The sequence below is a fragment of the Styela clava genome, chromosome 5 (genome assembly GCF_964204865.1).
Source record: "Styela clava chromosome 5, kaStyClav1.hap1.2, whole genome shotgun sequence".
Classification (NCBI taxonomy): Eukaryota; Metazoa; Chordata; class Ascidiacea; order Stolidobranchia; family Styelidae; genus Styela; species Styela clava.
The window spans coordinates 20478451-20505602 of NC_135254.1; the positions used below are offsets into that span (position 1 = coordinate 20478451).

Consider the following 27152-nt stretch of genomic DNA (forward strand, 5'->3'; position numbering starts at 1 on the left):
AACGATGTACATGAGCGCTTAAGCGCCCTGAGAAAATTTTGAGAAATGGGCACCAAAATAGGCTCTAAGCTTGATTATAGATACACCTAGCATCGCAGTTTGTTATGTAATGAAATTAATAATTATAATATTTAGCTGATAGAATTCCCGAGGAATAAATAACAAGCACGGCTTTCAGCAAGTAATTTACAACTGATAATGACTAATGAAGTTACTTGCTCATCTAGCATAATGGCATCGTATGAATGACTACTTATGGCTTGTTTTGTTACTTAATTCACATTTTTTTGAACATGTTGACTTTTGTACGAATCAAGCAATGAATTAAATTTTGAAATACGCGCGTTAACTGATCATAATAACGCATAATGTTGTATTCCTTCAGAACTGAAATATTTTGTTGGCAAGGAAGACAAATCGCTGAAGTTTGATTTTTTTTCAATAAAGAAATAAAAACACTGCCATTCATCTAAAAAATGTTTGTTTTCAGTGCCTAGTTTTCGTTTTGTGACATCTTTAAGCTTTCTTAATATATGGCTAATACGGTATCTAAAATACTGCGGTGTGTAATCCTAATACCCATACGTATACATAAGATACCGGTATAATTCAATTGTTACGAAATAAACGTGCTTAAACTGTGATAATGAGGTAACGATAGACGGAATCTAAAACTCAAAAGGTACCACATGAAGTGTTAAACTATTTCACTCAAGTTCGGCGGGCCATTTTAAATCGTTACGTGGGCCGTAATTGACCTGCGGGCTGCGGTTTGGAACCCCTCATCTACACTGATAGATATTCCACAGTCGTTATATTTGAATACAATTATAATTGAGTTAGGTATTACAGTGTGGACTGTGGAATCGCACATGGGAATAACAGTGTCGAATCGCACCTCAAAATTAGGGCGGGTGTTTGAAATTTAAGGTGGGGTGTTCACCCCCTATAGGGGGGGGGGGGGGGTGTAGGGAAATCACTGGACTTTGGACCACCTTGTCTTACACAGTATCTTACCTAGTCTCATGTACGGTACGGTCAAAATACTTCCAACTTTCGCATAGCACATGAGAGGTCGCAGAACCGCGTTACATATATTTTTTTATCAGATTTGAGGAGGTCATCGCACAACATTTTGATGTGAAAAACAAATCACATAGAGCCCCCAGAAAGTTTTGAAGTAAATAAATGTAACAGCCTACTAGCGAAAATACAGTCTTTACCCACTGAACATTTCAAAGCGATAGAATAACAAAACGATCCATATATATATATTTCGTGTCCGATAGTTTTCATAACATGTCAGTAATGTTATAATTTCGACGACGTTTTGACTTCGAAATGAATCAGCAAGAAGCTTTTGTAAAATAATTCCACTAAGTAGCATCAGCATAAGTGGTATCGAATTTATCTATAAACACTACGATTGCATAGGCAGAAGGGCGGCAGAGAAAACACAGCATTTGGAAGATCAAAAAATAGGCTTGATTTTGAGTCACAACTCAGTGTTAAAAAGGCTATTTTAAGCACATTAATGAAAGCAACTTCGCGTGTCCTTTGCAGGTGCAGACATTTACTCGGTTTACCAATAATCTAGGAGTGGCTAACCTTCTCGTAAGCTGACTCTTAAGTTGAAAAGATTAATCCTTTTAAATAAGTAAACTCCACTCCGCTGCTTGAGGTTTTATTTTTGAATTAATTTGAGTCGGTTTCGAATGAATTGGATAGAAAAGATCTATTTCCTGCGACTTACAAAAATACTAGAATAGAAACTTTGAATGGTCCACTGTCGTATTCGCGATTTTGTCAATACACACGCCTCGATATTTCAAATTATATATCTAAAATGCGGATACGTCAACTGTGTAATTATGGCGGTTACAATTTACTGACGATTAAACATTGTTTTGAACACTTCTAGGTTCCTGGTTGGGCGGGGTTAGTGATCGTATCACCCCGGCACTATCGACTGAACCACAGGATGACACGCAAGTCACCATACGCAGAACTTTGCTACCAAGAGTTTCAGTCGATTTTTGAAACCGATGTTCGATGTCTATAGAGGGTTTTTTAATATTCCAACAGGAAGACACTTTTCTTTACGAAATTACTGCAAATCACACTTTATTGGCAGCACCTGGCATAACAGATCCCAGAACCATGGACGAAAACAATAATCTGTACTTTCTACTTCTTTATTATGACACAATGATAATAAAAACGGTGTCATAATGTGATAGTGACACCAGTGTAAAAATGTGGGCAAAATATTAACGGAGCATTTTACTATGTTTAAGAATAATGATGCTGGAAGTTAAGTACAAGATACTGAGAGTGATGCTGATTAGGAATTTGTGAGAAAACTTTTCGAATATTTTAGCAGAAAAAAGCTGATGTTCAACTATTGAATTTCTAAAATAACTTCAGTTTTATCGAGAACAGAAATATGCACAGTAACTCATTTAGGCTGTTTCTATTCCATGATTTGTGTCAAATGAAAATTTCAATTTTCAGGGGTAGTCCACAACATGAGATCCTCCATACACGTCTTGATAAACCGAGACAATACTATTATATTTTCTCTTCCGCAATTGCTTACCAGAAGGACATATAAATTATGGAAGTTTTTCTTATAAAAGTGGGTGGAGGGCCACAAATAAAGCTCAGTAGGTACTAGTCAACATACATTTTTAATGAACTGTGAATAGCTTGTTCAATGATAATACAAGCTGTTGCATCAGTTTCTGTGCCCGTTCTCAGTAGCTTTTTGATTCATGTTGTAACTAAATGTTAGTGATTAAAAGAAACAATAACAACAACATGAACAACAACAACAATAAATATATGCACGATCGCCGTGTATAAAAGAAAAAAGTCGTTTTGTTGATAATGGCATTTTGAGAAAAAGTAATCAAGTCTGAGGGACATCGATTGAGGTATGTTACAAAAATATAGATAACTGCACAAGTATCAAAAATCATGTTGTATTTGTTGAGGAGCCAATCCGCAATAACAAAACCGGACTAGCTGAGAATCGAAATGAGTCCGATTTTTATAACTTGTTACATCAGACAATGTCTGCAGCAAAAATGATTATTTTACCAAGTTGAAATATCAGAAAAGTGATAATATTATTTTATAGCCGAATAAATCATTACTTTCCCACAGAATCAGGGGTTGAATTTGCCAAATACCACAAGTTAATCGCATTATGTATTGATTTAAAGATTCGAAGTTGAATAGGAAACAAAAGAGTCGAATAACATTTTTATTATATAACGTGACTGATAACTAAAAAATGATTTAATCATTTTATGAAAAAAAACTCCAAACAACTATCATTTTTCTATGAAACTTGAGCGTAACTAAAAATAGACTTCTACAAATATAAGCATTTGACCAGTAGCACCATGCGTCCCTGATAACATCGGTATAAAGCAGTGGGCGAATGGCAGAAGGCACCTAAAGCAGTGCCAATTGATAAAGTTTAAAAACAGCTATGAGTAACATGACCTGAAAATTTGACAGTCCACATGAGCTCACAATCTTAAGTCACAACCAAACTTTGAATGTGACAATCGTCTTCAAATGATGAATTTAACAATTGGAATGGGAATAACATATAACACAAAATTCCGAAGTGAAGTGACTTAACATATTGACCTCAATGTCAATGAGCATTGACCAATATTATGCAGCGACATGTGGACATCAACTATCATTGTATTAGACACGACACACAAGGAACAGGAGTGCAAGTACAGTAAGTCCAAAATACATGATACCTATGACAACATTAAAAAAACAATATATACAAGCTCTCAAATTTCTGATTGATAACAATAGCAAGTGTGAGGTACAATATTATTGTAAAGAATTTACAATAAATAAAATAGTCTTGCACCAATTTTTCGTTTCAATAACGATTACGGTAAATATTATTTTTCTGTCATTTCGTCTTATGAGGATATAATAACTATAGTCAGATGATCAGTTGGTTCAAGATATATTCACACAAATGCCAGCTAGAGTATCCTATTTCATGATCAATTTGTTCCAACAAGATGATATTTTTTCCAGAGATATGTTATGAAAATATGATTTGACAAGTCATTTTACAAGCAATAATTTTTCATGATGTAATCTACATGCATGCTCGCATACAGTAAACCAAGAAAAGTAGTAGACATTTAGAAACTACCAGATTCAAAATATATCGCTTTCTTTCCAAATTGCCAATCTCTCCACATCATTATGTCATTCATACTCAAAACTGAGTTTTATTAAAAAAATTTATTAGCTTTACCTGAAAATAGTACCAAGAGTGGTAATATTTAGTAATAATGGGTTCACTAATTTTCATAAGCATTTCAATTAGAGATGTGGGCTTTCGGCCTCTTTGAACCCACTCTGACTATAATTATTATTAAATTGAATACTTTTAATTAAGTCTTCATGAAATTTTTACATGTATGATAAAGTCAGGAAAAATGAACAAAATAGTAACATTAAAAAAATATCCTCAGCTACCAATAATACAACTACAAAAATATAGGAATGGAGGTTGACCAAATATTGTCATCTTACGACAGATTGAGTTCGTTTTATAAGTAAAAGTTGGAATCAAAATATTGAAATTAGTGTATTTTAGAATACATAGTTTCACAACCGAAACAAATTACTAAAATCGGTTTGACTAATAAAATTTGAAAAAAAAATAAAGTAATTTAAAAAATAACAGACGACAATTTTAGGTCAAGAATCCCAAATTGAACTGGAGTCAGGAAAAAATATTGGAAGGAATATTTCCTATAATAACCACCACTGAGCAAAAATAAAGGACGCTAGATATACATAGGACACCCAATTTCACCGGATTGACGACATATCTATCGAATACAATGAAATACGTAGAAATGGTTAATAATTAGCATTATCATACAACTTTTGAATAAGATGATATGTACATTTGAAATCGTTTGAAATTCCTTACATAATTAATCAAAGTTTTAAAATATTTTAGGAATATCATTTAATATTTTAAATGGAAAAAAAATGACAAAAACTTGAAATTGTGAAACTTCAATTAGAGATTAGAGACTACCTTTTAGAGTTTGAACACCATCAAGGTGATAATAAACATGGGATGTCTTCATCTATATATTTCTAAGACGGAATTCATAATTTTCAACATTAAAAACAAATTATATTTCTCTGAATATGCCAAAAATGATCATATGAAACTTTCATTTCAACAGAGTATAAAACATTCCCATCTACGTAGATCCATAGAGCTAATGGTTAGATGGTTGAATAATCGAAATGATTAATATGGAAGACAATTTTTCAATTTAATGTACAAGCTGACAAGAATATGATTAAAAAGATCATTTCCTTTCACTAAAATTCATCACAACAACTATGTACAACTTATAAAAGGAACATTATTGGACAATACTAAAAAATAAGGGACAATCAAAAACTTTTTCCAATATCAAATATGACAACATACTGCTATTTTAAAGATAACTTAAGCAGAAAAATATGATAAAAACCAACTGTGAAGATTACTCTTCGTCCGTAACTTATATTTATTCATAAAATAATCAACATTTATCATCAAGGATTTTTGTAGCTTCTGCCACTAAAACTTTAATTTACTATATTCAGTTTGTCACAACTGGATTCTGCTTTTTCCTTCTTTTCAACAAATATCATGTATGCAAATCAAAAGGGAAAAGTAAGCTGATTAAATTATAGCATATAATATACATCATTTCATTAAAAATAGTCAAATACAACAGCGGAAATGAGGTAGAATATTATACTGGTCAAAGGAGTTGCGCAGATGTAATAACTCTTTGTGAATTTTTTTTGCAGCACCGGAATAGCTCATTATTTCCAGTGGTAATTTAGTTAAAAATGTGACATCGGACAAAAATTCAATTGTTTATTAAATAAGTGAAAATCTGATACATGATGACCCACAGAACAGAGGTAGTCTCATTGGTAGCTACCATTTTTTAGTTTGACTTATTTATATGCCATAAACGCAATTTTCTAAATTCATTAGAGAACAAGCGTTATACTTTTTATAAATTCTCGACACAATATGAGCAAAGTCAACATAGAAATACAAAATCAACCATCAGAAACATAGTGACTTATTTCACCATAGATCCCTGATTCTAAGAGAAGTACAAAAAAAATGACAACTATTTCAACCGTTTAGAATAAAATCAAAGTAAAACCATATATATACATCATAGCAAGTATAGTAAAACACACATAAGTGGTGTTGTCTGAATAAAAAGTAAGAGAACTCTAGGAACTATTAGTATCAATTTTAATTTTTATATATTTCATATCAGGAACTTTGATTTTATGGAACATTTATGACTATTAAACATATAAAAATGATTAAAATATTGTGTGTAAAATTTCATGATATTTATCTTCAACTCAAACATTGTAAAATTGGTATAAGATCTGGAAGAGCGTGAATACTCTAATAGTATGGGATTTTGGATGCTTGGTTTTCAATTACCTTTTATTTTTAATAATCTGTACTGACATATTTTCCATAAAACTATCATATATCTAATCCCATTAAGATTTGACAAAAGTCATGACTGTAAAATTGGAAACTCTACATGAAAAAAAAATTTGATTATTTTACTTTAAAACAGCAATAAATTTGTATTTTTTAAAGTCCAAATCTATGAACACTCCTCATTCGAACAAGGAGTATTTAGAAATCTTTCTTTTTTGATAACTAACAAAAGCAGGTTGAACAATGGGATCTGAAGTATTTTCAAATAAGATTTCTACAAGCAGAAGAGCTGCATTGAGCTCAAAGCAAATTATGTCATGATTAATAAGAAAACAATTGTGTTCGGAAGAAAAAAAGCACATCGAAAGCGTCTTAATAGTGAAAACATCAAAAAATAAAGATGAAAGTAAGAAGAAAGAATAAAACATTTCAGAGGTCAGGAGGCAGACAAGCATTACGTCTTTTGTTGTACTAAGAGAAAAAATATAGTGAGAAAATAAAACAACTTTTGTACTGATTATTATTATTGATTATATTCAAAAGTGAGGTCAGAAGGGGAATTATAGCATCACCTCTTTTAATTTATCAAATTCGTCTTTAGTTATTGCAGACAAAGAACTCTGCGGATCGATTTCTATACTCATTGATGTTCGTCTGTTGTTTTGCGGCTGAATAATGCTGTTTGTATAAGATGGTTTTGAGGTACTGGTGACGTCAAAATTTTCGGTTGACGAGAGGTGAATATTTTGGGGGGCAACCTCAGAGTTTTGCCGTACATACGACATATTGTCGTTGTCAGTGTGAGGTATATATAAAGAGATGACCTGCTCTGAAACGACACTGTCTGGGACAATCGCCGTACCGGAGGTCTGAGGTTCATGCAAATACGAAGTAGTGCTGTTCATGTTTGGGTCATGTACCGCTGAGCCATTGCTGGTCGGTTGTTCTTTCACCGAAGTGGTGTTCAATCTTAACCTTTGGTAGTTACCATTTGCGTGAATGTATAACTTTCGATCATCTCGCATAGTAACCTGATTTCCGTTGTTGACAGGATCTGGAGGTTTCTTCAAAACAAAAAGTGGTAAAGGCAAGTTCATGTGCTATTAATAACATCTTTTAAATAATAATCGAAAGTGAGCTATATTCAGTGACAAACGGTTCTCCGTGTGCAGTTTGAAGATATAAATACACAGAAGTTCAAAACAAACAAATTCTCCAGTCTCCATGTTGCAAATTGACGATGTAACAATTATTTATAAATAACTATCGTAAGTGAAAAGTCCATGCAATTCAAGAGTCTTGCTGCACATTAACACAAATGTATTTCTGTAACTTTTCGTCTGACTTCGGTCCTCAAGCTGAGAAGTCAGACTTTGTTCGGACAGAACTTTACAGAAAAAACATTTGTATTTGAATTACATAGTGTAGTCATTTTAAATCTGTTACAACACCCTGGTATTAATTGTATACGAATCCCCTAACACAAAGGCATAAAGTCAAGATCAGTGGGGTGCAAACTGCGGCCCAGGAGAAAAAAATAGTATGACCCGTGGAGAAGTGCCAATTTTGAATGGTGTGCTGCCCGCGAAACGAGTTTTTAATTTAGTTTGATCTCAGTTAAATCCCTTTGCACTGCAAGACCTAGTCTAATTAATACTCATCTATGTCTACGGCGTTACAATGCCCCAAAAGTAAGCTCGTGCAAAGCGAACAGCGGATGTCAGAAGATCAATAACCAAAATTTTTGTGCCTGCACCACCAGAAAGCCTATGTTTAATAAAAGTGTGGCCCGCGATTTTACCCAGATTGTATGTGGGCCCTTGTATCAAAGGTTGCACACCCCTAGCATAGATGAAGAATGGTGAGTTAGTCTCACGTAACGCCAGCTGATGGTAAAATGTCTAATGACTTTAAAAAAACTATAGTAAATGTTAGAAGATCAGGTTACACTCAAGAAATTTTAAAAAAGAAAGATACCTTTTCCGGAGATTTGATATTTTGAGGCTGTGTTGATTTCGAGGTAGAAGATTTAATTAACGGATTTGTTTCCATTTCTAAATCATCTTTAGATGACGTGGGGCACGTTTCTTTATCTGCAACAGCAAATTGCATGAGTTAGAACTTAGAACGTAAACTACAGTACTCTTGTACAAATATATTTCCAGGTTATTGCTTATGGATGTATAAGAATGCAGTTTAAAAAAATGTGAAATCATGATAATAAAAAATGATCTTAGAGGAATTGAAAAGAGTCTAACAGCAAATCTATCTGCTTTTTTTAAGTATTTAGGAAATCTTAGTCATAATTTTATTCTCTCACGAGTTCGGGAACTGTCTGTATTAGCCAAGTAAATATACCCATAGGTTTCCGTCCCTTTACACAACTTGTAAACGATGTAAAGTAGGTGAACAAAATTAGTTATCTCCATATTGGTACACAGATTTCTGGAGTTCCGGCTATGTTTGTTGATGAGAACTACAAAGCTTAATATATTATGTGACTCACGTGTCTTAAAGCAAAACGGAGAACTGAAAGAACTTCCATTTGTTTTTGTTGAACTTGTACTCCTGCTACCACCACTTTCTCCACTGCTGTTACTTTCCCGGCTTCTGAAGAAAATAAGTGATTTGCATCATTTCAAATATAACATTCTAATATAACGTAAATGAAAACAAAAACTAGGCTTGTATTAATATCAGAAATTTTAAAATAATAATGATTATATTTACAGATATGAATGAAATTTGCTATCATTTGATCCACATCTTTATTAAATATCGGCCATTATTCAAACTGAATCTGAGTACTCAAAAAAGTACTCAAATCTGAGAGATTTTTTCACATAGTATCTTGAAGTTTGAGTGAACCATTAGCTTTGCACAAATTCAGATTCATATGCTTGATCAACACTTTTGCCGAATTTCTGGCGTGGATCTTGCCAAATCCTTTTTACTTACAAGTACTATGCTTCAAAGTTGTGGGCAGCGTAAAAGTTCTAATCATTTCAGAGCATGATATATCTAAGAATCAGTTAGACAGAGAGCGGGTAAAATAGAATCGAAAATAAAACATTGGTTCGAATTTTTTGAATTGCAGACCAACAAATAATATTTTGATAGGTTATCAATGAAAAGTAATGATACAATAAGTTGTATCCATTTGCAAACAAAATTGAAAGCACATCCCAACAATAAAGACACATATTCGATTACGTAAATATACCTAGCTGGTGTCCGAGGACCCTTCGGTTTAGAATACGATCTCCTATCAATCCTCCACAGAACGCTAATGAGAATAGCACCCAGTGCAAATGCAGCAAGTGCCAATATCAAGATGATTGGCCAACTAGTGATTCCGAGAGTAATATCATTCTCATTGGTATTATGTTTCTCATTATGTGGTACCCCTTTGGCTGGGAAAGATGGAGATTTACCTGAAACATATTGTTAGTTTTAAAAGATTATAAAAACTGAACATAAATCCTTAAATAACGTCATATCAATCAATCACACTTGAATTATAACCACTGATGACTATTAGCAATTTTCAACTGATGGGATTCCAAGATAACAGCATTTTAGTCTTATTCTTCTAAAAAATGACAATTTTTATGTGACATTCTCCATATCTGAATATTGTGAATAAAAATTAATCACATAGGTAATTCTATAATGCTGAACAATAAAGATATGAAAATCCAATATGGAAGTCAAATCCAAATATATTCATCGTTTTATTTCAGCATTTTCTGTGCATAATAAAAAAATGTAAACTAATAAACCATGAAAAAGGGAAAGGGCATTGATAGGAGAGTTGTAGGCAACAACTGACATGCCAAATTCTATATCCTAGCGAGTCAACGTAGATTTCAGAAGATGGTGATTAACACAAGACTGTGTTGACCAAAATCAATTCTGTAATTACAGCAAAATCGCTTATGTAATGACCCCATAGTTGTGATAGTTTAAATCAGTGGTTCCCAACCTTTTTACCCTAGCGGACCGGTAAAATTAAATTAAATGTACTCGCGGACTAGCAAAAATTGGAATGACTGGAACAGAAAAGAATAACATATATGTGCTTAATATAATGCAATGTCGGGCACTCAATATGCTTCTGGACAAAAAAGGCACACTTGAAAACATAACATTTCACACGAAGAAAAACTATCAAATAATGTGCCAGCCAAAAATTGAAATGGGTGAAACATAAAATAATACCATATATTTGCGTAATGAAATGCAGTGTTGGGCACCCATTATGCGTAAGAAAGGCATAGGTAAAATATCTCACAAAAGTTTTTAAACATAAAAAATAATGTAATTGAAACTGATTAGATATTTTTGGGATTAGACATTGTAGATACTGAGAATTACATAGTGCATATAATAAAGTTGCAAAATTGCGTATGTCCCCAAGTCATAGATACATTTCTGCCTAAGTCACAGTGCACCATTATGACGTCACTTAACTGCGTCATACAAATTAAAACTTAAATCCGGCTACGATCAAAAATTTGAACCATGGCAAATCATTGACTCTCAATGGCATAACAATATCATTAGGAAGTTTTTCACGTTTTTCTCAAAACTGCTAAAAATGACTGGTTGAGGAAATTCGAAATGCGGTGAATTACCTGTGAAAAAACGCAATTCGGTTATTAGCGTGACGACATGTACATGCCAAATCATGTAAAAACACAATTAACTCTAGTGAAAATTTTGCTGCTGTTTCGTTTTCAATATAGGATTGCAAACGAGGCCTCAAAGGAGTTTCTGCAACACGTGGCTCTGCAGCGGCGTGTAGCCGATTTCTTTGCTCCGTTTTAATTGAAGCTAGGGATGAAAATGTTTTTTCGCATGACGAATAAGTAACTGGTTGAAAATACGGACAACAGTTTGGTTGCTATATTACTTAGCGATGGATATTTGCAATGTGCATATATGCTCATTGGTATTCGTTATCAAGAGATATCCAAAATTGTGACAGTGATTCTTTTTTAAGTCTGAACTGTAAAGCAGAATCACAATTTATAAACAGGCTTTTTCTTTTTCATCGGGTTCATAATATTAATGCTTCTGCAGTTGACCGACGCCTCAAGCGAAATTAATTTACATTACAATGACAAAGTCGTCGGTAACTTGGCACCAGACTAAATCATATTGTGTCTGCTTAAATACTGGAAAAGATCTCAGCGGCCCATGCTTCTTTGCGCGTCTCGTGACCACCTGCAGGGTCGCAACAAGTTCATATCTTACTGGGATATTATACTGTTCTTTTCTGTTTTTTGGTTCAAACAAAGAAATATGCATAACGTTTTTTATAGATTGTCATATTAATGAGGAAAAGCATGCAGAACAGAAAAAGCACGCCTGCCGATTTTTAGGTTACTGAATCTTGCAAAATTTGATAGAGCGCATTCGCGATAAATCACAGCCGAAAAAGCGAAAAGTGTGATTACTCGGCGCCAATATGTCGCGAAAGACGTCGCCAAGATGTCGCAATATGACGACGGAAGAGAAATTGCGCAATTAACAAACGCAACCTCGTCTTCGGTAAAGTGATTGAAACGGCATGAAAACAACAAAACAACGAAATTTTTTGCGGACCGGCAAAAAAGCTTCGCGGACCGGCGCCGGTCCGCGGACCGGCGGTTGGGAACCACTGGTTTAAATTACTTTGGCACTCGTCGATTTCAAGAAGGGGGGGTTGACCAAGGCGTAGTAGGCTACTACATAAATTTTAAAAGAGGCACAAAAATCTCCATCTTTGAAAATTGTCATTTCGACTTCAACGTTTGTTCGCGAGGTATAGGAAGAAATATACCGGAGTAACGCTCTGCGAAATAATTTTTAGAACTGAGTGCGTTTTTTCAATAATTAGGAATTTACATAATTCCAAATCTACCAATGTAACTGAAAAAAAATTCTCTAATTCTGTAAATTACGTGCAAGCATAACTCAAGTAATGAAAAATAAAATCTTACCAATAGGTTGACTTGTGTTTGCTACGTAGAGAAACTCTCCAGTCTTGACAGTTTCATCCAAATACGTAGCGACATTGATCTGCTCTTGATAACTCTTCGTGGTGCATCTATCACCATGTGGATGAAAACACTAAAATTTATAAAACAATAATTATTAATCAACAATAACAATTAATTATGTGAGTGCAGAATACCATTTCCCAAAATGCAATTTTTATTTCAATGGTCTATTAGCTAGCATGCAGGTTTGGATTCAAATTTTCCCGTCAACTGGACATATTATTAGGTTCACAGAAATCAACTTGACTTGATACTTCATGCCATTACTCATTTTGGATTTACGAATAATTTGATGTCTCGGCTCAAGTCAAAAGTATGTAGTTGAACACCTTCCTACTAAGAAGAGGAGTTTGGAGAAACTAGATAAGTCCAGTCACGCTGGGCTATTTTCAATAAAAACTTTAGTAACTAGGTATATGCTTCTGTTGTGACTGAAAACTCTAGAACTCATCTTAAGCATCCAAATGAATAAGATCACCGCCAGTTTATCATATTAATACAAAATATAAATAAAGTGCATTTATTGGACACAAAGTTCCATGTAAAACGGACACAAAAGATTGTCTTTTTCTTGCACTGATGAACCAATTGCACTAAAATTTTTATTAGTTAACGACAAAAATATCTTTTTGAAGTCTATTACTTTTATTTGTCATTTTGGGCATCTGACATGTCATAGTCAGATACAAAATAGACCCTACATAACTGTGAATAGGTAAAAAATAAAATACCAATCAAAACAACGTCCATCACATTTTTTATGCAACCATTGCCAAACACAATATCTATAAATTTACAATAATTTTTTCAAATTTTTGTCCCGAACATGACCCATTATCCAACATTTCCAATTTGAAAATAATATTTCAGAACATATTCGGTAGGCTATAGTAAATTATCCCAATCTGTCCGTCCCTGAATCAAAACCTTCCCAAAGTTTTAATTTATTCAATATTAAAAACATAATACAAATACCAACCTGTGGTACAGTAGGCACACAATTGCTATCAGGATCTGTAGTACAAGAACTCACTTCACACTGAACGCGTGCACTTCCAAACTTTTTCACAAGTCCACCAACTTTCACAGCAAAATGCTGATAATTTGTTGAAGACGAATCGAATGGCCTGATAAAACTGAAGATACAAAATGCATGTTACTCATTTTTGGCTGAACAATTTTGACATGGGACAAGATACAATCCCTTACAAAATGATTAGTAAATTAAATTTGTTTCAAATAATCAAAGAATATGAGAAATACTACAAGGAAATAGGTAACTTTTTTCCTAATAGAGAAAGAAAAAAATTTCTCACTGATAGGGAAGCGCTGCACTAATAGTCTCGTCAATATTATAATTCATATAAGCGCTGGTGAAAGATTTTTGGACGAGACTTGTCCAAACATCCAAAATAATGACTTTTTTCAAAAAAATTGTATATTCAATGTCCTAAATACCAGTGTAAATTTGACTACTCCCTCCTACATGGGTATATTTTTCTTATGCCAGTATTTAGAATCAACTTGGGATTTTTTCAATACAAGCATGCCAAAGTAGTTGCAGAAGCGAAATGATCAAATTGGTTGCAAAAATAATTGATGGCATGCGATTTTGCTTATCAAGCACAGTTTACTTTAGTATTAAATATCAATAAATACATCATAGCGTCATAATTAAAGTGACAATCAGCCATAAAAACAAAATTTGTCAATTTAGTCCCGTTCAACTTAGATGATTTGCTACCATGAAATAGAACAAATATTGATTTTTATGAAAATCGGATCACTTCTGATAATGGTTCCTGGTTCCGTTATTGGAAAATTTGACATGGTAAATGGCATATTGATCTAAGCGCTAGAAGTTCACATGCCATCGCAATGATTACACAACACCAGAGTAGAATTTACACGAGAATGAGATACCAGCTCAGTTAAAGCTGATACTCTAATCATTTGGCCATCATCCCCACTAAAACATTGCATAAAATGTGAAAATTTTAAAATAATCAAGTTCAAATCAAAAATACAAGGAAATGAATTGATAATAATAGATAAACTCAAATGGTATATCCCAATATTACAATTTAAAAGCTGCTTATAATGCTGTATAGATTTTAGTGTTACAAAAATAAAAACTCTAGAAAGAACATTATTTGCTTTAAGAAGTACCAGATCAGTGTTATATCATTTTTAGAAGTTGAAATTCTGTCCTTCATCGATTTCAAAAATCAATAACATGAACTGAGTGCAGAAACCAAATGATTGAAAACAAAAACGAATTATCTGCTCGAAAAACTAACAAGTTTTTTGAGCTTTTGAACTTTCTGAATAGGTAGGATAATCCATGATATTGCTTAGCCATTGTTGATAAATAAGCCAAAAAAGATGAATTTGAGAGATAAGATAAAATTAAGCTGTTCTTCTTGCTAACGGTTGTACCAAAGTTAGGGCAAAAATGGACCAAGTTCAAGTTCAAAACCCCTAAGAACTTAATTTATTAATAGAAATTTAAATATCAGTATGGCTGAAGTGGTAAAATAGGTTTATAAAATCTAGACTTTACAAAAAATATTTCGTCTCAGTGTAAAGGCTAAAAACAGAGCAAAAAGAATTCAGATATATTCAAGACAAACCTATTCAAAATAGAAACCATCCCCAAAAAATAACAGAAAATGATGGTTTACTTCATTTTCAAACATACGAGAAAAAAGAATCCGATTTATTAAATTTGCTTTTGTCTCTCAACTTTTTCATTCTCTTCATATAACAGAGTATAATCAATCAATATAGGCATCATAAGGAGATGAATGTTTCCTGTTTCAGTTTAAGGGAAGTCAATAGGCAATGCACAAACTGATGTCAAGTTCACAGCAAGACAATACTGTCAATATTTAGAGTAAACAATGTACAAATTCAGAAGAGATAAAAAGGAAAATATTTATATGCATTTTTGCATACGTCTCAGTTTACTGGGAAACAATGCGATATCATGAGAACACTCTTGACTGGTAACAGAAAACCCTATACATGGATTAAATATTAGAATACCATGTCATGGATTAAGACAGCTAAATATCTGAATTTTTTTAAACTCAATTACATGGAATTATTTTACTGAATATATATTCAGTAGAGGTACAAGGTGACCCCAAAAAAACTAATTCCATAAATTTATAATTACTTGATTTATTAACAGAAATTTAAATATCAGTATAGATGAAGTGGCTATTTTAGTCATGTTTAAGATGTTAATGGATAAAAATATAAAGGCATATTGTATTTGAATCCAAATGGAAAAACTAAAACATGACATTAAAACTTGAATTGCAATTTGACAACTTGAATTGCAATTTGACGAGATTAGCTCAGAATTGCCAATTTGATAATCGTCTATCATGGATTACTTTCAAACATAGCAATCGTAAATATTTTCTTAATGCCAAGTTAAGTGAATTGATCGTTGAGATGTAATCCACCATGATGAGTAAGCCAATGAAACGGTTATAATATATAATGGAAATTCCAAGCTTACAAAAAGAGAAAACCCAGAAGTGATAAGCTCCCGAATTAGGTGTTTCAAATAGGCAAGCTATTAATCCAAGACTTGTGGTTACCGAGTGTGGGCTTTTCTTACTTGAATTTTATGAGAAAAATAAATGTGTTGGTAGAACAAGTTGCTTATGATGAATATAAACACACCATCATCATTAATTCATACTTGACTTTCTATAATCTATGACAAAGCAGACTACGCAAAGTTGCGAAAAGGGAAACACTCATATTTTGTGTTGTGACCCAGAAAATAGGATTTAAATTATATCAATATGCTTTGTGCTAGATTTTCCGCTGAGCTAAAAATAAGACATAATTTTGGAACAGATATTAGGTAGAAAAAATATGATTTTAACCTGATAATTTCATCTGCAGGACAATTGTTTCTGATCAATGTCTTCTTCACAATAGGGTTGCGAATCAGAGAGCATTCTGATAGATAAATTGTCAACGAAGGGTCATTTGAAATGAGAGAAACCTGTAAAAGCCAATAATGTCTGATGGGAAACAACGATGATTTTGGTTATATTCTTACCAAAACTTGTCTAGTTCATATACAAGACAATAATTTGATGTAATTTTTCATGCAAATGTTCACATACTAATATCTCTTTTTACAATTGAAGTGAGAATTTTGGACAGATTTTTCAATTGAAAAATCAACCAAGAATAACTACAATGCTTGGCAAAATAGGTTTATAAAATCTAGACATTACAAAAAATATTTCGTCTCAGTGTAAAAGCTTAAAACAGAGCAAATAGAATTCAGATATATTCAAGACAAACCTATTCAAAAAAAAAAACCTTCTTCAAAAAATAACAGAAAAAGATGGTTTACTTCTTTTTCAAAACAAGAAAAAAGAATTCGATTTAAATTTGATTTTGTATTTCAACTTTCTATTTTCATTCTCTTCATATAACAGAGTATAGTCAATCAAAATAGGCATCAGAAGGAGATGAATGTTTCCTGTTTCAGTTTAAGGGAAGCAAATACGCAATGCACAAACTGATGTCAAGTTCACAGCAATCGAGTGTCAGTATTTACAGTAAATACTGTACAAATTTGTAAGAGATGAGAAAGAAAATATGAATATGCTTTTTTGCCTAATGTCTCAGTCTACTGGGAAACGATGCGATATCACAGGTACACTCTCGTCGACTAGAACCAAACCCCATACCCGAGTGGAAAATTAGAATACCATGTCATCAATCGAGACAGCTAAATATCTGAATTTTTTTAAACTCAGTTACATGCCATTCAGAATTATTCTACACCCAATACTGAATATCTTCAGTGGTAAAAAAGGGGTGACCCCCAAAAAAACTGATCCCATAAATTATTTAATAATTACTTCTACGAAAATGAAAAAAAATTATTTAACACTTGAACTTCTGTTTGTGTATGATTGCACCAAAATGTTTCAGTAATCTGACGATTCGCACAAAAGTTATTTATGTTATTTCTAGAATATGTTTCCAATATGCTTCTGTTTTTGTTGTGTCACCTTGTATCATCAACAAAAATTAAATTTGTAGATATTCCGAGCGATTTTATCAAAGACTGTTTCATCAAACTATATTGTGATATTAATATATAAATTATGTCTGACTGTCTGTGCTATCCAAGTGAATATACCCACATGTCCATAGGTTTCAGTCTCTTTATACAACTTGATGTAAAATAGGCGAACAAAATTAGTTACCTCCATATTGGTACACACACTTCTGGAGCGACAAATATTTTACTATCCTACTTATATAATATTCATACCAATAAATTATTGAATTGCTCTTTTCCAAAATCATAGCTTTCTGCATAACAATTTTCGGAGGCAAAAAACAATTTAAAAAAGGAAAGCATGTAAATACCTTAAAATGATATGTGATGTCATCAACTTGAGTGACTGTAGCTGGAAAGATGACTTTGTCTTTGAAAGAGAAATCGTAATAAACATCCAATTTGTAGTCTACTGTAGAAAAAAAAATGAATATTCAAATCAATTACGAGTTGATTATATTCAATATTTTAAATCCCCTTTTGATACTCTTGCAGTATGTGTACCAGGTTAGAGTTAGGCCATAATTTTATTTCAATTTTTCTTATTTTAGTTCTCTTACGAGTTCGGGGAATGTCTGTGTTAGCCAAGTGAATATTACCTCTGCCCATAGGTGTCAGTCCCTTAACACAACTTGATGTAAAATAGGCGAACCAAATTAGTTACCGGTACCTCCATATTGGTACACATACTTCTGGAGCGCCCCCCTTTTTTAGGAATAATTTGAAATAGTTTGAAAAAAAAAAATTTTCAAGCAAATAAAATCTTCAAGTAAGGCCAAAAATGCTTCATTCAATTTCTGAGAAATGTGAAAAACAATCAAAACACTGCTTAATAACAATCATGGATTTTTAAATTCAAAGTTATCCAATAGGCAATTTTTTGACCTTTTGCGTTTTTCTTTTAACATGAAATATTTAGAATATATTCATTAATCTGTATTCCAAATATTATTTTAGAATATCCTCACGATAGTTCATTAATCTGACCAATAAAAAATACATTAGAAAATATATGAACCCATGTATACGTGAGAAATGAGTTGGTCAGAATGGCTGGTGAGATCTACAAATATTTGTTTAACAATTTACTCAGGTACAAAACGAATTACTATGAGTAGTTGATGTGGCAAACCCGTTAACAAACAATGACTTGAGCTTCAAAATTGTGGTCAAAATGACCAGATTTATGTGGAAAATGACGAAAAAACATTAATTTTAGGAATAACAATTTCTTAAATTACAATAAAACATCACATGGCTACCTATAAAATGTATCAAAATAAGATATTTTATTTATTCGCTGACAAAAATAGGCTATATCTTTCAGACACTAAAGACAAGTTTGACGATGACGATGTAAGAAATATATGGAAAATTTTATAAAAACTAATATTATAGGCATTTCTGTTAAATGGGCAAAATCTGAATCATTGAACTGTAGAAAAAGACCTTCATTTATTTTAATTTTTCCAGCCACTTATTGAAAAATTCAAATAAGCAAAGCAGTGCTTTACACTATAATGAAAAATATGCCCAATGCTAAGGCTAAATAATATGTAGTTTATTGGAGTAACATATAACAATTGCCTTTTCCCCAGCCTTTGGGGTAGTGGATGTACTGCATGCAATGGCGGCAAGAATATTCTAGCAAAAATCAAGATGGTTATATTAAGTGTTTCAAAAATCTTGCATTGAACTTTCACAAATTTCATTTCATAACAATTCTCCTGAATAAAAAACAATGCAAATCATTATTTTGAAACATTTCTCCGAAAATAATAAGCTGAGAAAAGGTCAATTCCAGGTCTCTAATTTATCACATCCACAAATTTCAATAAACAAAACCTAAATCGCTCATACAATGCAGTTTACCACTCTTTGTACTTTATTTAACGCAGTGGCTTTGATGACACCAAAACAAAATATAAATTTAGAGTAAAAGAAATGCAGCAGTGATATGTACAATGTGGTATTATGTGAAAATTCATACTTTTGAAATGTAATTAGAATTTATCAGAGAACATATTATAATAACTGACTTGGTTTGATCAATTTTGTACATATTGTTAGGTGGCAAAATAAAGAACATATTAAAAAATCATTGTATTGAAATCTAATTTATTATTTATATGGGTGATCCAATCTACGCAATGTTGGGGACCTATTAAATTGATTATATATCTTTCAGTTTTATTTAAAAAAAATACCAAAGAAACTTTTATTTTATTTTTGTGTGGCACGGAATTGATGATATTGATTCGATTTTAAATAAATAACATGATACTATTAATGTGACCTGACCCAGTCACCAATATCAAACTACTCCTTCTGCTTGAGAGTCATTTAAGTTCAAGTAGAGTTTTATCAGACCACAACCTGTCGCACAACTCGCAAAAAAAAGAAATGTCTCTCTCACATTATAAACAAAAAGGAGAGAGAAACCATAAACCTTACTAGAAAACCGCATCAGCGTGACCAGCTAAACCACTTCATACGACAAATGTTAATATTTGTACATTTCAACTCCTAGTCATAGTGTAACTGCAAATCTTGCCTATTAATAAGTATAGTTCTATCATTTTCTTTTCTATGTCCATTTCTCGCATTCAATTAACAAGGATTTTCATGGCTAATCATATTTGCTATACTTCCTAACCTATAGGGAATATGTGTTGCCAACATACATCGCTATTCATGGTCTCAGAAATGCAAACTATTGCTATTCTTGCTATTCAATCAGCAAGAAATCCATTTCAAACCTTTACATAATTGTAATTGAAAATTTACAATTTTATAACTAATATAACATGGGAATAATTAAATTAATACCGGAATTGAATATTAGATTCACTCCGAAATTAATTAGATTTAGTATTTGAAATTCTTGATTATAGTAATTATTTAGCATAAGGTAATTCGAAAAATTATTAATCTGAGCCTCCTAAGAAACAGTGAAGGCCTGAAACCTATTCAAATTACTGTTTATCGTAAATTTCAACTCATTGAATTGACTAGTTTTTTGGTTAAAATATTCCATTTCGCAATTTAGAATATTTCATTTTGTAATACATAATTTGCAATGGTATTGTACATGAAAGTATGGCCATCCCTGATTCAAGTAATTTAAATTTTAATCATATGAAAAAGAGGAAACCAACGGTACCCATATTTTAACACATAATGAATATGATAGTAAGTGCATAGATTGCTCTAACTGTTCATTGAATAATTGACCTGAGGTTCATAATTTGGAAAGCAATAGAACTTTTTCTCAACTCGAGTAACAATTCCCAGAGGAATAAAACATGATTCTATTCTGTGCAATATTGGCAACGACTAGTAACACAAATATGTTAAGGCAAACACTAAAATGCATGTTCAATTACTGATAAATACTATGTGTTCTGATCAGAATGTAGTTATTAATTTTGATCCATCTTTCACCTCCAGACACTGTAAATGTGTAGGTCAATTTCAAAATTCATCATAAAGTATCATCCATAAATGTATGGACCATAACTGTGTGACTTGTGATATTGGTTTGGTGAAATGATGAAACGAGGTTGGACTATTTAAAATGATTAAATTTTTTTACACGTATGATTGTCAATAGGTTTAATCTCAAGGAGATCTTAATTTAACATATTAAAACCCCGAAAAGGCCGAGTGAGGGATGTGTCAAAAAAGGTTCGGAAATAATGGATATACTGGTAAATAAGTTATCATACTGTATAAGGAAGATAATTGAGATACCATTACCAATTGTTTCAAATTTTAACATTTTAAAACCATTGAAAAAAAAAATCAAAATTACTATTTTGAAATATGACAATTTACAATCTGAAGGATGCTCCTATATAATGCATGCTCAGTAAAACAAAAAATAGGTGCAAGTAAAATATACTTAATTTGCAAAGATAAAGCTAAAAGCTCTATTTGAATGTCTATTTTACCGAATACCAGTTATTATAAAAATGATCATATCAAAGATTGGAAAAAATCTTTCTTACCGGTAGAAGAAGCATCACGACATGATAAGATGATAAACTCCTCTTCGCCGTCCAATACTTCACGACTAACTGAAATCTGAAATTGAATTTTAAATTTCATAAATAGAATCAAATAGACAAATTGCTGAGAAAGATTGTTCAACTCTTTCTCACTTAAACCACTATGAAGTCAAATTGTGACTTGCACCGAATATCAAGTTCAATACAGTACAATTAACATCAAGATCCGTGGCAGACCAATTTTAATTGAAATTTACTTATTAAGTATTTAAAAATACTTTCACGACTATATAAATCTTACACTTCTGTAGCAACAGGAAAAATAACGTGATGTCTAATTCTACGTTTTTGGAATGTGTTTTTGTAATAAATGCAGATGAATCAGATCCAATTGATTAATATCAAAACGTGCAAAGTGATTAGTGAGGCAATATATTTTGTGAAGAAGTAATAAATAAATAAACTTTTTATATTCCCATTCTTTATTCTTTTAGAGGAATAAATGAACCAACTTCATTATGAAATAAATCCTTTTTTCTAAATTTTCAAAACACAAACTTTGAGACATACCCGAATTTTACAAAGGCCATCTTCGAAAGTCGCTCCGCAGGTTTCTTCTGCATTTCTATCGAAAGTAAATTCTGAAGAATCGTTTAATTCAGACGATTTACAATTTTGTATTCCAGTCAGCAATAAATATTTCTGGAAAGTATGAAATAAAATAAGATTTAAAAAAACATTGATCACTAGCTATTTGTAGTAAAATACCAGCGAAGGCCTATATAAATATAATGAAGCTACTGTGCTGTGACACCATTCGTTGTAATCAAACGGTGGTCAGTTTTTCTCAAAGCGATAAATATTGGACGTGAAACAACAACTGAAATACATCAAAAAATATGGAAAAATAGCTTTCTATGATATATTTCCATAATTATTCAACAAAAACTGAAGGCGATTGCCCTAGGAGTTTAAAAAAAGTCGATTTTTTTGCCACAAAAACAACACATTAACATTTCTAAATAATAATTTAGGATCATCGTATGTGCAATGAAAACTTCAGTTTAACCTCGAAAGCTTTTGACTGAACATACGTAGTTGTTGTATAGCAGGCTCATGTACCTACAATCAAGATGTCCAAACAAACTGAATATTTTTAATAGATTGAAAACTAATTCGATTCAACATTACAAATTCTTGTTTTAGATCAACTTCAAATTTTAGAATTTTGAGCAATTGGAGTCACAAAGTAGTTCCAAAGAAAACCTATTAATTTCTGAAAACTTTAAAAACTATAAATTTCCTGTATTTTCAAATTGGAACACAATAGACTTTCATAACTTTTTATACATTCTTTGTTAGATATTACCCAACCTAATTCATATTCAATTTTGAAAAAATTTAGGGTGTATTATACAACATAGTAGATCATTTTGTTCTGGCCATCACTAATCACATTTGTGTTAGTTGTGCTTCACTATCGAAGTGCGAACCAAAATAACAAAATTGTTTAAACAAAATGCTGGAGCATGTCATCAATGTAATCTCCTGTTAAAATTGCATCCTTCAGAGAAAATAACCAAACAGGCATTTCGTGGAAATCATTTACCGCAAATGATACAAGGCTAAATCATCAGTGGGTGGAGTGGAATGACACAGCACTCTAGTGACATGGGAAAAATAGTTAGTTGGCGTTAGTATCTTGAGACAGCGAGCATCTCAAAGTTTTACTAAAAAAACTTGAGTCCTTTTTCCGTAACGCAAATAACGGTGTTTTGCGGCTTGTCTATGTGAAAGTAGTCTATATTATTGCCATTCCTATTCTCTCTATGTTACAAACCCAATGCCATCTATAACCAGTAACACTATGAATTTAATGCTTATAATAAGCTTTAGGTTAAGTCAATTTGAAATTCAAAAATTTGCTCCGATTTAACGAAAGTAATGCTAGAATTGCCCAGTGGTATATCATATGTGTCAGTCCTTGTGCACATCTTGGGTGAAACCAGTATGTAGTAATAATTTCCTATCACTAAGAGACTGACATGACAGAGTTTGGTTCAAAAAGGATGTGAAAAAAATAAATAAGGTAATTTCCTTGAGCTAACGAGAGATATAAAAAGTACGCACAAATCTTTAGTTTTAAGAAGTTTGAATAAGGATCGCGTTGTTTTATGAGATAACAACCAGTTGATGATATACATTACAATCAACATTATAAGTACTTCTGGCCTTTTACCGATATACAAAAAAACAGGAGCTCCCGTAGTATGTGCACCAAAATGGCGCACAACCTAAACCAGCGCCAAAAAAGCTCACCGATATTCCCGTAGGAATAGATATTCTCATGACATCCGTGGAACAAGAGGACGTTATCTTTGATATTATATGATTCTTCACTGCATGATCATTGTTGTTATCTTAAAGATAAATTATATGAAGCTGAATTAGGACGACCTGTGCTCAAAATTCTGATTGTAATTAAATTAATTAGACAAACATAATTATTAGTCAGTGGCAGAGTAAACAAAACATGTTTTTATACACTTCATAGATGATACATACATGCCAAGGAACAATTTAATACTCTTTTTTTAAAAAACAAATTTAAGTAATAAAGTTTGGAAATGCTTTCTATTTATGCAATTCTATCTGTAATTCAGAAACAAAGAGAAACAAAATAAAAATAAAAGCATAATAATACATACCTTTTCCAACATCTCTGTCACATATTAATATGAGATTTTTTGTTGTTTCTGATTTTTCACCTTTAACTGAGTAAAAATGTCCCAAACCAAACTTGAATATCACTGTCATCTAAACAAAATGTAAGTTTGTAATATAAATTACAAAAAAGATATAAGTTTGAATGAGCACCAGAAAAATTATTCTTAATTTCGGACTTTTACTCTGAACGAGGATTAGATACTCAACGAGGGAGCGATGCTTGAATATATGGAAACGAAGTAGTACCGGTATGCAATCTGTCACAGTAGACTACCGGTACCATATCAAAGATGAGCAGCAGATTTAAACTTATGCGAAAGCGGCACAAGAAGTGTAATTTTAAATTTAGACGTCATCGCACACCAAAAACAAATCCCATAGAGGCCAATAAAATTTTGAAATAAATAATAGTAATAGCCTTCTAGCGAAAAAGACAATATTTACCAGTGAAAATTTCAAACCAATTGGAACAGTAGTAAAATAGATTTTTTCACAAAAAGAAGAAAAACAAGACAAGAAATACACTAACATGTCGATAAACAACAACAAAATAACAAAACTATCCATATATCCAGTTGGTGTCCAATAACTCGCATGTTTACCCTAACAATTAAAAAAATATTATGGCATTATATAGTTAAAGGTTATACATACTGTTACACATATAGCATGCGAACAACACAGTTGTTGTTTCTACTAAATTAACTTATTGCTGTTAATAAAAGTCAGTAAAATCTTACTTGAGTTTCATAGTTACCATCTTTTCTTATTTTTTTGCAATCGTTCAACACATATTCGATATTTTTATTAATTGAAATCGGATCACAAACTTGACCTTCGTAACTAATCATCAAGTTACTTTCTGTCAAACCATAATTCTGAAAAATATGATTGAAAAGATATTTAATAGAATACAATTTTACTTATTACTCATCAATTTTAATCGGTAAGTATGTTGATAGGTATTTGTCTGTATGTCTGTCTGTTAGATGCACGCGATATCTCACGAAATCGAGATTGAATCTGCTCCATATTTTGCATGTGCATTCATCATATGTCGGACCAGAAGTCTATTGATTTTGGATGAATTATGTCGTATATTTAGCGAGTTATTAATTAATTAGTGATGGGACACAAGGTGTCACTATAGAGTAAGAGCGCTGTTTTGGGGATCCCCTAACTTTCGATCAATAAGTCTCCGGTCTCTGACCGATATTCTCGTTTATTATATTAAGTTGTCTTATTTGTGTTGCCATGATATCTTTTACAAACTGGTTATTCGGTGGAAATGCTGGGCAGTAGGTTGAATATGGAATGAATATTGTACGTATTGTATGAGTATGCATTACAGTGTCATGATTTTAGACGTACCGTAAGTTGATGGATTAAAATTTGCCATACATTTACTAACATTCTTTGTGATAAATATGAATCAAATTAAAATATTTCTACATAGTGTGATATATCGATTATTAATTAAAAGTGGAATGTGCATTAGGAGAAAATTCCAAAGGTTGTCTGTCATTTTCTTAAAAATGAGACTTCATTACTTTTAAGCGGAAATGAGAGATTTGGATTTGAGCAATTCTCTTATTAAAAAATGCATTGGTGAGTAGATATAATACATTCCCGGAATCCTATGAGATGGTGAATTTTAGAGAAAATAGTACATGAAGCGCCTCAAATTCTTTTTCTCAGTACACACTGCATATATGCAAGAGAAAATACTCCAAATTGAAATAGCCAATATATCAAGACTTTATAAGACATTATAACAAAAGATAAAAAATTCTACCTTTTAATGGATGAATTTCTAAAGGAGGCTAAGAGCAATAGACTGGTTTACTATCCAGTTCTACTGCTTTCATTTTTCATTAACATTGGACATTGTTTTAGAAAATGTATGTATAATTCATGCTGAGGCCTGTGATGCTCTAACTGCCACATATATTATGTTACTTACGGGTAACCAAGATGTTTATCTACATGGTATTTCACATAATTGGTAAAAAAAATTGTTATTTGGCATATCATAGGGTCTGAAATAAGTAATATAAAATGGCAATGTAGAAAATATAGTGTGATCTGAAAAAAGGAATGTCCTATATTACTGATATTACTTCTGAGGTACAATCAAACACAAACAAAAGTTCAAGTGTTAAATAATTTTTTTGTGTTTTGTGTCACCCTGTATGTGGTAGAATGAGGGGGGAAAGCTAACAAATGGTCAGTACTACAGGGTGAGAATCTATGAATATACCAATATATTGACTGCTATAGGAAAAAAACAAATCATATTTGACACAGTACTTGACATAACATACTATTTATAATATACAAAACATATGCAGAAGTTAATAATTATTATATATCACAAGATTTTTTAAACCAAATTTTCATTATACATCCTTTTTTACTATTAGAATATATCAGATCATGAAACTGATTTTTGTAGTCCTAGATGTCATAATTGTGATATTAATTACCATATGTCACATAAAATTGCTAATGTTTTTGTTTCCTGCAACAAAGACAAAAACTAATGCAACACTACATACATTCAAAGCTGATGTTGGAACCATTAATATCCAGTCATTGCTTCCTTGGCAGCTACTCTTTGCTTTACTATAAATATCATTAGCAATTCTGTCCAAATCATCAATATCAAGTACTGGAGATGCCTCTGATACCTCATGATATTGATC

The 27152-nt window shown here is 32.0% G+C and overlaps 1 protein-coding gene across 4 annotated transcripts in view; it reads right to left on the bottom strand.

The window, feature by feature from the left end:
- Positions 1–2177: 2177 nt before the first annotated feature.
- LOC120343974 (uncharacterized) overlaps positions 2178–27152 on the bottom strand; it is a 37621-nt gene continuing 12646 nt past the window's right edge. Inside the window, exons 8-21 of one of the 4 annotated variants that reach the window (XM_039413035.2) lie at positions 27006–27151; positions 25188–25325; positions 24429–24537; positions 24040–24140; positions 22291–22422; positions 21721–21796; positions 18022–18119; positions 16509–16630; positions 13580–13736; positions 12541–12670; positions 9777–9987; positions 9060–9163; positions 8531–8646; positions 2178–7617 (exon numbers count right to left, since the gene is read on the bottom strand). In XM_039413035.2, the coding sequence (XP_039268969.2) occupies positions 7114–7617; positions 8531–8646; positions 9060–9163; positions 9777–9987; positions 12541–12670; positions 13580–13736; positions 16509–16630; positions 18022–18119; positions 21721–21796; positions 22291–22422; positions 24040–24140; positions 24429–24537; positions 25188–25325; positions 27006–27151 (2144 nt within the window). In that variant the 3' untranslated portion in view covers positions 2178–7113. Of the gene's footprint in view, positions 7618–8530; positions 8647–9059; positions 9164–9776; positions 9988–12540; positions 12671–13579; positions 13737–16508; positions 16631–18021; positions 18129–21720; positions 21797–22290; positions 22423–24039; positions 24141–24428; positions 24538–25187; positions 25326–27005; position 27152 lie in introns of all 4 variants that reach the window. The other 3 variants (XM_039413034.2, XM_039413033.2, XM_039413032.2) reach the window with 3 other exon arrangements.